This window comes from Protopterus annectens, chromosome 15.part0, assembly GCF_019279795.1.
Source record: "Protopterus annectens isolate FY-2018-M chromosome 15.part0, PAN1.0, whole genome shotgun sequence".
Taxonomy (NCBI): domain Eukaryota; kingdom Metazoa; phylum Chordata; order Ceratodontiformes; family Protopteridae; genus Protopterus; species Protopterus annectens.
In genome coordinates this window covers 13,221,365-13,236,776 of record NC_056749.1, presented here as the reverse complement: position 1 = coordinate 13,236,776, position 15,412 = coordinate 13,221,365, and the positions used below count along the sequence as shown (strand labels likewise).

At 38.3% G+C, this 15,412-nt stretch overlaps 1 protein-coding gene across 1 annotated transcript in view; it reads right to left on the bottom strand.

The window, feature by feature from the left end:
• LOC122790105 (keratin, type I cytoskeletal 18-like) overlaps positions 1–15,412 on the bottom strand; it is an 87,710-nt gene that overhangs the window by 26,462 nt on the left and 45,836 nt on the right. The window contains exons 4-5 of the mRNA XM_044057676.1: positions 14,276–14,437; positions 1,825–1,950 (exon numbers count right to left, since the gene is read on the bottom strand). Coding sequence (XP_043913611.1) covers positions 1,825–1,950; positions 14,276–14,437 — 288 coding nt within the window. The remainder of the gene's footprint in view (positions 1–1,824; positions 1,951–14,275; positions 14,438–15,412) is intronic.

Here is a 15,412-nt window from a genome sequence, read left to right as displayed (position 1 = left end):
GTGGTGCAGATGTACACCCCATGATCAGTACCCCTGTCTATATCAAAAGTAGGGAAAACTAGGGTTAACCAAACATCTGTCCTTCTGGTCAGACATTTAAACTCAGGATCTGTATAACATGCAAAAAGGAACAATGAATCTGAACATCTGAACATCTGAAATGTCTCCCATTCATTACAGCTATCTAAGCTATAATAATACCAGTCAGAAGCGCTCAAAAAATTAGTCAGTTAATTGCTGTATCTAAAGTTATACTTATCTGGGCTGGTTCTGAATTGCCAAAATGTAGTAAAGTCTTATTAAGTTTAAGGCTACTGGCTGCCAAAAAAACAAACAAAAAAAATACTAGAAATTGGAAATCAGAAGCTAAACCAACTATAAATGAACTGCTGAGTATTTTAAAGAAGATAAAAGAACTGGAAGAGGAATCTTTAGAAAATAGAAGAAGCAAATTAAGTAGAAATAAATGCAAATTGTGGGAAGAACACATGCAGAACAATGTTCAGGATGAGGTGTGAGGTTTAAGGGGAGGCAAGAACCGAGCAATTAATGTAATGTTAGAATGAATAATTGTTAAAAAGAAAGAACTTATATGTAATGTAGGATGTGTGAATATGGCATTAATACAGTTTTCATTTCTATTAATGTATGTATGTATCATAATCCAGCTATGGAAGTGAAACCTCCTGCCCTGAGAGAAATCTGTCCAGGCATCTTGTCACAATTGACCCCAAACACAGAGAGGAAATAAACAAGTATGGAATGTTAGACAAGGAAGACGCTTCACTGCACATTATACTCTTGAGAAGCTGTGCTAATGACTTTTTAAGGATATCTGTCTGTGACTACTCTCTTCAAAGCACTGCACCACCAGAACTAGTCATTCCACCATATGTGCGTCCATTTATCTGTCCATGAATTTGTCCGTTCATCTATCCTTCTCTCTGCCTATCAAATATCCGTCCAGCCATCCATTCATCCATTTAGCCATATAGCCAACCAGCCAGCCTTTCGTCTGTCTCTGTCTCTCTCTCTTATCAGTCTGCCCATGCATCCATCTGTCCATACATCCAACCACTCCTTCATCACTCTTTCCATCCAATGGACTGTCCGTCGATCCAGCAATCTACGCATGCATCCATCCATGCAATAAGTATGCATGAATGGATGCGTGATCATTGCATTTATCCATCTATCTGTCCATCCTTCCATCTGTCCATCACACTACCTTTCATCCATCAACTCTAATGGAAGTGGGAGACCAAGGAATGGAAGGTCGGTGACACAGTTCAGATGGGTGATCCCCTAGTAACAAGGGTCTGCACTAGGTATACTATGTTTTACAAATTTCTTAGCTGGCTAATATGCTGGATACAGTTCTAATTCTGCTTTACAAGGATGACATTTGTTGCAGACCATCATCTTGCAGGGCTTAGATGTGCTGCAGATGATTTGGATCTATAATGAATCTGAACAAACAGAATTAATGAGAGAGTCAACAGATTTAATAACTATTTAAACAAAGTCACTTTGCTTTAATCTGTGTACCACTGGAGAAAAGTTTTGCTTGTCTGTTGACATTTAAGAGTGCATTGTGCATTGGAAATGAATTAACATATTATGTGCTATGGCCACTTAAATTACATTTTGTCTGTGTTTGAGTACACATCTCTTCACTTAGAGTTTATAATATACGCATTTAATTATCTATTAAGATATTGTGTGAGAAAATTTTGTAAATACAGATTCACTATTTTAAGGTATAAAAGTAGGTAGTGTTTTTTTTTTTTCATGATGTCATGTTGCAATATTTAAGATACATACTATTCCACGAGTTGTCTCCAGATCTGCCTGAAGGTTGTTGAACTGTCGGCGGAGATCAGCCAACTCTGATTTTGCTGCATCAAGGGCATCTGTGTCTTGAGTGGTCTGAAGACAGTGAATTTCAGCCTGTAAAAAGAAGTGACATTCTGAGTTCCATTGTTCAGCAACAGTGGACACTGCTTCACATGGCAAAAGTAAAAATAACACGCAATGGCAGGAACTCTTCCACCAAGTTTCCAAGACTGTTCATCCCTCCCCTATATAAAATAAATGTAATGCAACAATTATGCAGATTATGTACAGTAAGCATGCCGAGTAAATGTTTGTAAAAGGAATAAGTAAGATAATTATGTAAAACCGGAAAACAGCAGAAAGGCTAAACTGATTTACAGAATAGAGAAAACTGTATACATTTCTTTATTCTTAAAAATAAATAGAAAAAATTTAAATAATAGATAGCAAAAACACAGTAACTGAGAAAAGGACAGGATGGAGGAAGCCGTCAAAAAATAAACACTTGGTAGGAGAGTGATAAAGTGCAGACATCTGGTGGTGTGAAATATGCGGTGCAGCTGTATTACACTGACAACGGAGCTACATAAAACAAAGGAAAACATAAAGATGCATTTGAATACATCTGATTTAGGTAACAACTACATCGCAGTTACAGAGCCAACTTGAAAAAAATGTGCTTAGGGAAAGTATCGTGAAAGGAAAATGTAAGTGAGATATGGTGAAAAAAGCAAGGCAGCTTAGGGGACTGAGATAATAAGATTATAACTGAGAAAACAGATCACCAAAGAAATGTAGGGTTGGAGGGGTCTTTGTAAGGAGAGTTGTTGGGCTTGGAGGGGTCTTTGTAAGGAGAGTTGTTGCTGAGTAAGTTACAAGATTTGGAGTCCAACATAAAACAACCACAATGCTTTTTCACTAAAAACTAAAGATCCTAAATCATAAAAACTATTCAGACCATCTCAAAGCCTTGTCTCACTTCTCAGTATCATACAGGTTACTGAGAGCCAACCTGGGCTTCATGGTGGAATATTTATTAAGAACTTGAAGGATGGTGTTGTATCTTTGAAAGTTTTTGAGGGTGATGATTGAGTGCCTTGCTATTGGCTTTGTTTTTTTAATTTTCCCCATTCATCCTTAGTTTTGCCTTTTCCATATTTCACTGTCCTCATTTTATGGGAGTTAACTGGTTCAGCAGACACCCTACCCTCATCATCTGATATGGTGCCTGATGATTTCTGTGTTAACTTTTCTGTTCCCCCCCTAGTATTATCATCTGTTTTGGTTTCCTTGTGTGGCCTAATTATTTCTAGAATGACTGCTTATGTCGTCATTTCTTTTGTTAATGGTAGCTAGCTTTTTCATTTGGCTTGTTTCCTACTGGCACAAAGGCTGACCTGTTTGAAGGCATTGCTGTGATTTAAAGTTTGTTAGGTTTAGGTTTTATTTTCTGGCAATTATCAGAAAATTTTGAAAGTGGTCATCTGGCATTTAGATGGTTCTCTGGTGCCTGTTTAGATCTGCACTGAAGTATCGGCTAAAAGTCACCTGATTTTCTGTTAGAAGACCTGCCCTGGAATTCAAAGAGGTTCTAGTTGTCAGAGTTAATTTTCTAACATGGGTTGGTCAATTAGCATGGTAGACTCTATGATTTAGAGACAAGGAAAAGATGCATAAGAAAACACCTCTTCTCTTTTTCTTTGTTTGCCTTTTCCCCATTTTTCTATATGGTATTGGGGTGTTAAATCAACTGTTACCACCTCTCTTGATTCATTACCACTCTGTCAGACCTTCTTTGAAAGTTATGGCTGAATGTCACAGGTCTTCTTTCACACAATCCATCCATATCATGGCTGAACATTCTCTTTTCTTTTTACCTTCTCCCTGTCTCTTCCAAAACTTCTTTACTAAATCATTTTCTGCTTTTCTGCATGGATGACCAAACCAGTGTAATTTGTTATACAGAGAGAAAGACCTCATTAGTGGTTAATTACCATGTCTCTGAATTGAACTCTCCACTGTTAGATCTGTTTGCACATGTGTTCTCACTACTAGCCCATGCATCATGGTAGCATAGGCACTCCCAACATGCACATGACTCCCACCCAAGCAAACACCCTCATATACTCACACCCAAGAAGCTACAAACACACTGCTATGTACTCACTCACTCTCATGGAAACACTCCTTCACATACCCACATGCACTCTCCAACACACACACACACACACACACACACACACACACACACACACACACACACACACACACACACACACACACACACACACACACACACACACACACACACACACACACACACACACACACACACACACACACACACACACACACACACATATACACTCATTTTTTATTTCATGTGCAACTAATTTCTGTTGAAGACATTTTCATGGCATGTATTGTCGAACAGGCTTCATCTTCAACGATTTGTGTGTCAACAATATCATTTTATGCTGCCATCTCCAAGGAAAGAATATTTTTGGATGCTAATTCATCCAAAAATTCACTCTTTCTAAGAAACACTATTAAATATTTTCTAAGATTGATTGATTCTGCCCTGGGCTGACTAATGTTTAACACTCTAAGTGCTCATATCCTTGTTTTAGAGTTCATTTATACCATCAGCAGTGCCCAACATGTTTCCTTTTAATAACAAATGATCTAACTTTGTAGCTATTTGCCCATATGTTTTATTATTCATTTATTTAAGTTTTTATTTGTCCTTTGTTAATGGAGTTAATCTCATTAGGCTATTCTTCTCTTTTTTGGGGTGACACAAAGGGGTACTTATACTACTAGGGGACATTTGGCTAGGGCAACGGGGGACTTCCCCCACTCTTTCTGACTGGTGAAGCTGGATCTTTTACATCCACTTGAGTTATCATCAACTCAAACAGATGGGGATCGGTTTAACATCTCATTCAAAGTTTTGGATTTTCTTGTATTCTGTTTTTTATACTTTTATACTATGTGGATGTATAAACATGTTAATAAAGTTGAAACTGAAATTAAATTATGTTTATATGATAATTGAGTTCAAGTCAGTGAAGGAATTTGAGAGAAAGATGGAGAGAGAGAGAGAGAGAGAGAGAGACAGAAAGAGACAAAAGAGATGGAGGTATGTTCTAAAGGCCTAGGGATTCAGAAAGAACCCCACTGCTGGTGGTGAGAGCTGTGGCCAAAAAACACTGTTTCTGCAATGCAGGAAATTGTGATTCTTGGATATGTTAGCCATAATGAGCAAAGGGCGCATTATTGGATAACCTGCATGTTCCTGAATCATGCTTTATCCGCAACGAGTGCAAAACAGCACTTTGCTGCACTAGTGAACACTAGTGACCCATGTGTCATGCTGGCATCACCACCTTCCTACTCACTGCCCCACATATATGCACACATTCAAACACACACAGCATACCCCTTACCTGTCTCTGAGCTGACCTGACATGTACTCGTATTTTCTCCCTGCAAATTGCACATCGTTGATGATTACAGTCTATCAGTAACGCCAACCGTTAGAATTTCATTCTTCTTACTGTTCATGAAAATGTATCTTTACACCTGGATCACGGATAAATGGGGCCCTAAGAAAGGCAGTTGACCCATCCCCCCCAGCCATACCATTATCCCATTACTTGCCTGTCTCTCCCCAGTTACCCTAAAACACTGCTCACACTTGTCAATGTGCACATCATTTTCTGTTTTACGCTTACGATTTATATTTAATTTAAACATTGTATATCACATTTTACAGCAAAAATATTTACAGCCTTTTGCAAAACATAAGAAAAAGCTCTGACATTGAAAAGAAAATTAGCATGAGCAATAAAATACATGCAGGTGACAGCAAGAAGTCAAATGAATCAGAAAATAATTCTGTACAAAACAGGAAGCAGAACTAGTTATATGAGCGCTTTCATTTTTTTTAATCGAATGAGAACTTCTTCAGAATACAACACATCACTTCCAGCCATGTTTTATTAACACAAAAAACAATCACAATGACTTAATCATCAATTAATAAATCTATTGTATTTAAATATTTAAAAATATATACTTCAAAAATCTCAAACAAAATATCATACACTAATCAATAATAAAACAATTAAAATAACCTAGTCTCGTATATTTTCTACTACGTTTAAAACTTACTCAGCACTAAAATACTTTATAACCTTTTGGCTTGCAAGAAACATTTAGTATTGATGCACTCACTTAAAGTAGTTTTTTTATTGACATTTAACCTGGTTTGCCATTCAGCTTCCTTACATTCTAACAAATTATTGCAGTCCCCTTTAAAAATATCCATTTTAATACTGCAAACACAAAAAAAATTAAACTTTCTGAAAGCCTCACATTCTAAAGAATGTATTACCCATATCATGCTTTTTGGTGGAATTAATATGTTCATATATCCTTTCTGACAGCTTTCTTATAGTTTTCCCAATGTAGAAACTCTCACAGGATTTGCATGATTTGTTTTTGTGCACCTTTAGGTTGAAGTTTCTTAGCATGACCAATAGTAAAACTTTTTCCCTTGAAACTTTTGTAACCATTAAACTACAAGATTTATGCTGGGATTCATAGTCAAATAGCATATGAAGCACTAAGTGACTATGTGAAGGACGCAGCGATTCAAAGACAACATGTAATGAAATAACACATTTACAAACAACCTGGAACAGCCCATTGGGTACAAGTGACCTTTTTAGGGGCACAACAGGAGCACTAAATGGTGAAGTGACAATCAGAGTCATACAGTAGATAAAGGAGGCCTGAAGGAATCAAACCCAGCCCCTCATTAACAGCTGATAGCCTTATTTATCTGCACTAAGTGGCAGACGCATGCTGTTAAAGCCCAACACAATGCATTTCACACCTATGTGTCTGCAAAAAACAAGCTAAATTAAAAATGTATTCAGAGTTAAAATATTAGCATTAAACTCATAGACTTCATGATGTCTAATTTATTCACAACACACTGTCAACACTCAACAAGGAAATCAAGGCTTGTATCAAGGCTGAGTCTGTCCTTTACATCATAACTACTCTGGGAGGCAGGACCCAGATATTCACACACACACACACACACACACACACACACACACACACACACACACACACACACACACACACACACACACACAAACATGCACAAGGACAGTTGAAAGGCACAGAGACAAACCCATACACCCACACAAGCATTTGCACATGCTCACACACAAGCAAAACCGCACAGTTGAATATACCCACACTTTCACTCACACACACTTTTAAAATTCGCACATTGCATGGTCACTTACTACATAATTCAGATGTCTTCAGAACTACGTGGTAGTGTTCTTTTTTTAAAAGACAGCACACATTAGCATTATACTGCTTGTCTGCTATTGGTCCAATTTGACTGTGACAAGCTCCAAGTCACTTACTGGATCTACATTTGAACCTATGAGAGAGAACAACTCAGAGATGTCACACATCAAAGTGTAAGAGACCTAAATTAAAGACAAAATTAAAAAAAAAAGAGAGATGTGGGTGGAGCAGTTTTTTTGGCATTTATGAGACCCCAAATAGCACCTGGCCCTAGGCAGCTGCTTAGGGTGCCTAGTGCTGGATCTGGCCCTGCTGTTGCTGTATTAACAGTTGAAATAATAGTTTAAATGTTCTTTCTGGTATTATTTAGTGGTCCTGCCAGCTTTGTCCTGAAGCCTCCCTCAACATGGAAACAACCCATCTATCTCAACTGTCCCTGATGTTACAGGCAACCCTTCCTGTTGCGTCTTATAGGTGCCCTGTCCTTCATAACTAATGGCTGCTGTAATCACTGAATATTGTAATATATTTGATTTTCATAGCTGTAATCACTGAATATTGCAATATATTAGATTTTTATACTTCTTATTAGGAAAACATCCTGCTCGCTATAACTCCTTGGTTGGTGTAGAAGTTTAAGGATCTGTCTGGCTATGCTAAGAGTGCTGAGCTCAAATCTTTCCATCCCCTTTTATTCTGTTGTTTGTTTTCAGAAACTTCAGGTAATATATAAAGACTATCTCTGGTCTAGATGTGGTGCAGAGAGCTAAATCTCTTCTCACTAGCCATGTGTGAGTGCTTAAGGGTATGAGTGTTGCCTTTAAGGCATGCTGTAAAGACAACATCCTTGTGTCTAGTATATCCCTTCCCTGCCTCATGTCTTTCATGCTAGAAAATATTTTTAATTATAACTTAAGGCACAATGTAAAAAGAGCATCCTTGGTGCCTAGTATCTCCACCCTCTATGTTGCAGGATTTGTTCTTTAGCTCAAGGTAGTGTGAAATATGACAGCCCCCCCCCACACACACACACACACTCACAGCCCTATCTAACGAAGTTGCACTTGCAGATAGGCTCAACCATTCACCGATAGACATACCCATACACCCATACCCACTTACCACCCACCCATACACACACAAACACACCTACTCTACCTATAGATTCATAAGCAATTACTAGATGATCGCTCTAAGACCCATTTTATGCCTAGCTAATTTTACCTCAAAATTTACCAAACTATTGCTGACATATTTCAGTCTTCTCATAGTCCTAAATGTGGGCCAGGGAAAGTCCAGTTTAGGCTTTTTGGATTCAGTAGACCTGGAGAATGAGTAGGGGTAATTAGGATCTGTTGATGGTCAGTTGCAAAAAAGAAGGACAAAAATTATTTCAAAATTTGTTTTTAGCAGATGTGATTTCATTATTATTTCAGAATTGTAGGCATTAATTTCAGAAAACTCAGTGCCATTTATGATACAATACTTTAAAAGCAGCCCTTTTATGGTCAAAAGTTGTTTCTGCAGTGTCACATATTCACATTATCCAGTTTTCATTTTTCTTTCAGCTAACCAACTCAAGCAGGCTCAGCACACCTCAACCTCTAAGACCAATAAATCTGGGCAAAGCCAAAAGTAATTGCGGTAAAAAGGCCCAAAAATCAGGGAAAATTTTGCAATACAGCTCTTATAAATGTAGAAAGTTGCTAGAATAAAACGTTTGCATTACAATGTATTTTCGGTAGGATACAAAGTCTGAAAGTCAAATGTCTGTTATTATTTAGTGACTTTAGCACTCAGTGATTTGATGAAAAACCACAAATTAAATGAGGAACAGACCAAAAATATGTGGTAAAAACCTGGACAGTTGAGCGGTATGAGTCACTTACACACACACCCATACACACACACACACACACACACACACACACACACACACACACACACACACACACACACACACACACACACACACACACACATGAAACCACTCTTACCTCTGCATACAGTCACACATGCACACAGTAAACACCCCAGCACTACCTGTCTGCCAAACTCCTGACACTTCTCTCTAACACGATTGGCTGAACACGAGCTTTTGACTGTGTTCATTAACCCAGGTATCCGAGGTAAGTTGCGCAGCTGAGCGATTCCTAGATACCTTAAAACAGGCATTTATTGGGGGAGAACAAATAGCTAGATAATTAGGGTAGGCTGCTCCCCTGGCATAATGCCTCATTAGCATGTGCATAGATAATTAGTGTAGGTGGCTCCCCAGAATAATGCCTCATTAGCATGTGCATTCGGCTGCAGAGACAGCCCCCTTAGGTGATGCAGCATCAGTCAGGGCTATGTCTGAATAAGAAATGGTTACCATGAGGTGTACACCAGGCTTATACTGCATAGTAACCTTTCTGAATTCAGCCCTTGGAGTGTCCAGCTGCAAATGTTAGTATTTGCTCTACAGATGAGACCTGTGTAAAGTGCAGGCAGGTCAGTATTGAGGAAGAGCATACACCAGAGGTTGTTGCAGGAAAGTTCTAGCTGTAGTAATTTTAGTGAAGGCATGAAATATGTAGGTCTTCAACTTTGTGGGTTACTAATTTTATGTTTAGCTCAAACTTAAGTTGTTGGTCAAGAATGGCCTCAAAAAGCTACCTGGCCCCATGGCATAGAGTGATAAAGCACTGACTGTGTCTCAGATGGCACGTACATCAAAGAGCCTGAGCACATACACAGCAAGCAGTAGGACACACAGAGAGGGGACTTAGGATGTTTAGTAGCACACATGTGCCTCATGGCAGTTGTTTGGTAGTGTGTAATCCACCAGTGTTGGATGATAAGGAGTGTAAATAAAAAACCCTCACTAACCATACAGACAACAACACTGCTGTCAGCACCTGAGTCTCGCTTCCCTGACAACAGCACACAGTCAGCTCCTGAGTCTCACCTCCCTGACAACAGCACACAGTCAGCTCCTTAGTCACGCCTCCTTGACAACAGCACACAGTCAGCTCCTGAGTCTCACCTCCCTGACAACAGCACACTGTCATCACCTGAGTCTCGCCTCCCTGACAACAGCACACTGTCAGCACCCGAGTCTCGCCTCCCTGACACCAGCACACTGCCAGCTCCTATGTCTCGTCTCCCTGATGAACAAATGAGTAAACATGCTATCACCCCCGACAGGAATTAATGGGTGTCCAAGGGGTGATTGATAGTCATTGTGGGAGGTAGGTTCCCCAAAAATAAATTAAAAAAATGTCCCCCCCCCAGGAAACATAATATATAAGACAACTTCAGTAGTAACTATCTAAAACAAGAACTAAATTTAGACTTAATGGACTCCAGGTATTGTTTTTTTTTGGACATGACAATAACTTCTGATGCACTGGAATTATACCAGATCAATGCAACTATTTCTGAACCCTAGTAAAATTCAAGTGAAGATAAGTCTTGACTTTTTGTATCTGAATGGCTGCATAGAAGATTTTAAACTCATCAGCATGTCTGAAAAGCTCTGCAGGGACAATTAAATGATATTTCTTTAACAAATATGGTATAAAGCAAAGGGCCATGAACTAAGTCTTATGAGACACCGACAAATACTGTCAGGGAGGATAAAATATTTTTTGTCCTCCTGACTGCCTGGACTCTATTTTTCAAGGAACATGACAGATATTAGAGTCCCGGGGGATTTAAAGTACAGTTAGCATAAGTATCGAAGGAGAACAGAGGGGGTAACAACACTGAATGCATTAAAATACAGTTAGCATAGGTATGGAAGGACAGCAGAGGGGGTAACAATACTGAACGCCTTAAAATACAGTTAGCATAGGGACTGAAGTATAGCAGAGGGGGTAACAACATTGAACGCCTTAAAATACAGTTAGCAGAGGTACCAAAGGAGAGCAGAGGGGGTAACAACACTGAACACCTTAAAATACAGTTAGCATAGGTACCAAAGGACAACAGAGGGGGTAACAACACTGAATGCCTTAAGATACAGTTAGCATAGGTACGGAAGATGAGCAGAGGGGGAAACCACACTGAACACTTAAAATACAGTTAACATAGGTACCAAAGGAGAGCAGAGGGAGCAACAACACTGAACACCTTAAAATGCAGTTAGCATGGGTACCAAAGGAGAGCAGAGGGGGTAACAACACTGAACGCCTTAAAATACAGTTAGCATAGGTACCAAAAGAGAGCAGAGGGGGTAAAACACTGAATGCCTTAAAATATGGTTAGCATGGGTACCGAAGGAGAGCAGAGTGGGGCAACAACACTGAATGTGTTGGTTAGATTAAGGACGCAAAGCGCTAGAGTTGGATCTAAGCAGAGCTGCTCCTAGAGGAAGTGAGTGAATGTTTAAAGGGCAATTTTTGTACTTTGGCCAGTATTAAAGCCATGCCAAAAAGTTTGAAAAGATGGATTGCGGAATTAGCCTTAGTGCATTTTGTTGATATCTTGGAAGTGGTGAAACTACTGCAGTAGAGCAAAAGTCGCTAAAGGTACAAGAAACTCTACATTTATAAAGAGGTACAACATCAGCAGTCTTCCATAGGGAGGGAAAAATAACTGTGAAGACAGTCGTCAAAATAATTGGGAAAGCAATTGCCTCTGCTCTTAACTCTCTATAAGCAAGCTTATTTGTCTTTTGTGACAAACTTGACTGACAAATTATTTATTTATTATTTATGTTTTGATTTTGTTGACCCAGGAATATCTGACTGGGTGGAAATCCCCTTTTTAGTAGAGGCCCAGGGAGAAATGCTTGAAGATGTAGAGAGAAGATAATATACATACATACATACATACATACATAGATACATACATACATACATACATACATAGATACATACATACATACATACATAGATACATAGATACATACATACATACATACATACATAGATACATACATACATACATACATACATACATAGATACATACATAGATACATACATACATACATACATATATAGATACATACATACATACATACATACATACATAGATACATACATACATACATAGATACATACATACATACATACATAGATACATAGATACATACATACATGCATACATTCATACATAGATACATACATACATACATACATACATACATACATACATAGATACATACATACATACATAGATACATAGATAGATACATACATACATACATACATAGATACATACATACATACACACATGGATACATACATACATACATACATAGATACATACATACATACATAGTGTGATGAATTGTTGGAGCATACAATAATGAGAAAAAAAAAACATTTACAAGAAGAGTCTATATTAGATGAACAAAAGTTCATCTTAGCGAACGCTCACATGAGCGAAAATCCGGGAACTCGAAACTGCGCAGCCCCCCACACCCCCTGCTAAATATATATTCCAACTCCGACATCGCACTACAGAGGAAAGGGCAAATATTCCCATCTTCACTGTACCACGATCTCACAACTGCGGTTTCGAGTTCCGCAATTTTCGCTCATGTGAGCATTCGCTAAGATGAACTTTTGTTCATCTAATATAGACCCTTACAAGACATATATGATTAGTCAGTTTGCAAACATTATAATCATGATACGGGCAATGCAATAATATGAAAAACATTATAATCATGATACGGGCAATGCAATAATATGAAAAACATTATAATCATGATACGGGCAATGCAATAATATGAAAAACATTATAATCATGATACGGGCAATGCAATAATATGAAAAACATTATAATCATGATACGGGCAATGCAATAATATGAAAGACATTATAATCATGATACGGGCACTGCAATAATATGAAAAACATTATAATCATGATACGGGCAATGCAATAATATGAAAAACATTATAATCATGATACGGGCAATGCAATAATATGAAAGACATTATAATCATGATACGGGCAATGCAATAATATGAAAACATTATAATCATGATACGGCAATGCAATAATATGAAAAACATTATAATCATGATACGGGCAATGCAATAATATGAAAAACATTATAATCATGATACGGGCAATGCAATAATATGAAAAACATTATAATCATGATACGGGCAATGCAATAATATGAAAAACATTATAATCATGATACGGGCAATGCAATAATATGAAAAATGATTCAAACGTAGATCACAATGACACTTATGCCTCTCAACTGTACAGATTGTTGCAGAATAGCCATATTTTTGTCTCCTGTTTTTGGCCTGATTCTGATAAATTTGTGTTTTTTTGGGGAAATCAGTGGCAAATCATTGAGGAGGAAGTCAGAAAATAATGACAGACATTTCAAATTCAGATGTTCTACTTTTCAGAAAATTCATGCTAATGCAAAACCTGTTATTCTATCAACTTTCCAAGTCTGTAAGAACAATTTTTAAAGATTGTCCCTATTTTTGAACCTTTGCCCCCTTTTATTTATGGCTTTTTCCAGATTTATTGCTCTAAGTTGAGAGGTATGGAATGAGGAAGTTTAGATCCACAGTATAATAACAGGACAGTGGTAAAGTGAACTTTCATACCAATGTATAGTTGGGAGAGTATGGAGCAGTGTGTGTGGTCAAGTGGATGTAATAGCACAGGATAAGACTGAAGACTACTGACAAAGTGGTCATTTTAGAGCATGATGGGATAGCAAGGGGGATTAGCCAGGTGTGTGAATGAGCAAAGCCATGAGACCTTTAGGAGTTGTTTCAATAATAGCTTGAAGGATTTCAGGTTGTTAGCTTGTCTGAGTGAGAGGAGAATGCAATTCCAGACTGCAGAGACGTAAGACGAATACAGTGAGTCACCTGTAGTGTTGTTTGATTTGACTAGGTGAAGTAAGAATTTGTCAGTAGAATGAAGAGTCTTGGATGAGGAGTAAGGTTGAATAATATTGTTTAGTGTTTGTGATTTTTCAGGTTGGAAAATGAGACTGTGAACAGTGCTTAGTTATGTGTATTATTTACTGAGCGAGTTCTAACCATTTTATTTATTTTAGTATCATGTAGCCACACACAGAGAAAAGAAAACAGAACTGTAGAAGTAAGAATACTTTTTTGTAGGCTACCTGTTTCTTGTACCAGGCCTCTGCTTCATCACGACTTTGTCTTACTGTGTTTTCATACTCTTCTCGCATTTCATCCAGCACCTTGTTGAGGTCATCTCCAGGGGTGCAGTCAACTTCCACATTTACCGTTCCAGTGGCCTGCTTTCGTAACTGCTCCATTTCCTGCAAAAGAGTTTGATTTCAGGATGACTAGTACAGACAGTGAAGGCTTATGAAAAACAACTACAGGAATGTTACAAAGGAAGGATGAGACATACAAGTACATGTCACACAACAGGAACAAAAATATGCCACAAAACTGGGGATACGGGATTGCCAGAAAATGTGCACACAGACATGTCACAAGATAATGTACCACCACAGAATGGGCAAAATGACAAAAATGACATCATGGACATTATCAACAAAGATATAGGTAATCTCCAGATACTTAACCCTACTCAGTTTGGATTTGTCAGGGGGGAACATGCCTATTAAACCTGGTGAACTTCTTCGAGACAGTCAACAAGGCCCTGGATGAGAGAAAATCTATGCATACAGCTTACCTAGACGTAACCAAGGCTTTTGACACTATCTCCCACTCAGACATCATTGACAAACTCACCCAGCTAGGTATCAACCCTTATATCATTAGATGGGTTGCTAACTGGCTCACTGATGGAACCCATATAGTCAAAATAGGGGAATCCACCTCCAACAATAGACCTGTAACCAGTGATGTTCCACAAAGATCTGGGACCTCTAGTATTTGGAATCTATTTCTCTGAAGTGCAAGCAAAAACTAAAGGTCTGTGGCTGACAAAGTTTGCTGATATCTGCAAACTGGGAGTGGTCATAGAATCTCCAAACGATGTCAACATCCTACAAGAGGATCATACACAAACAAATGACTGGTGCCAAAGTCATGGCCTTAAACTCAATACAAATAAATGTATTATCATCCCTTTTGGTAAGAGCGAGGTTCCTGCTAACTACCACATCAATAGTAACACCCTACGTATGCACTCAATGATGAGAGACCTGGGCACACAGGTTGACAGCAACCTTATCTTTGATCACCATGTTTCCACAGTGGTAAGAAGGGCATTCTGTACTGCTCATCTCATAAGTACTGTAAGGATATTGCCTCCAGAAAAA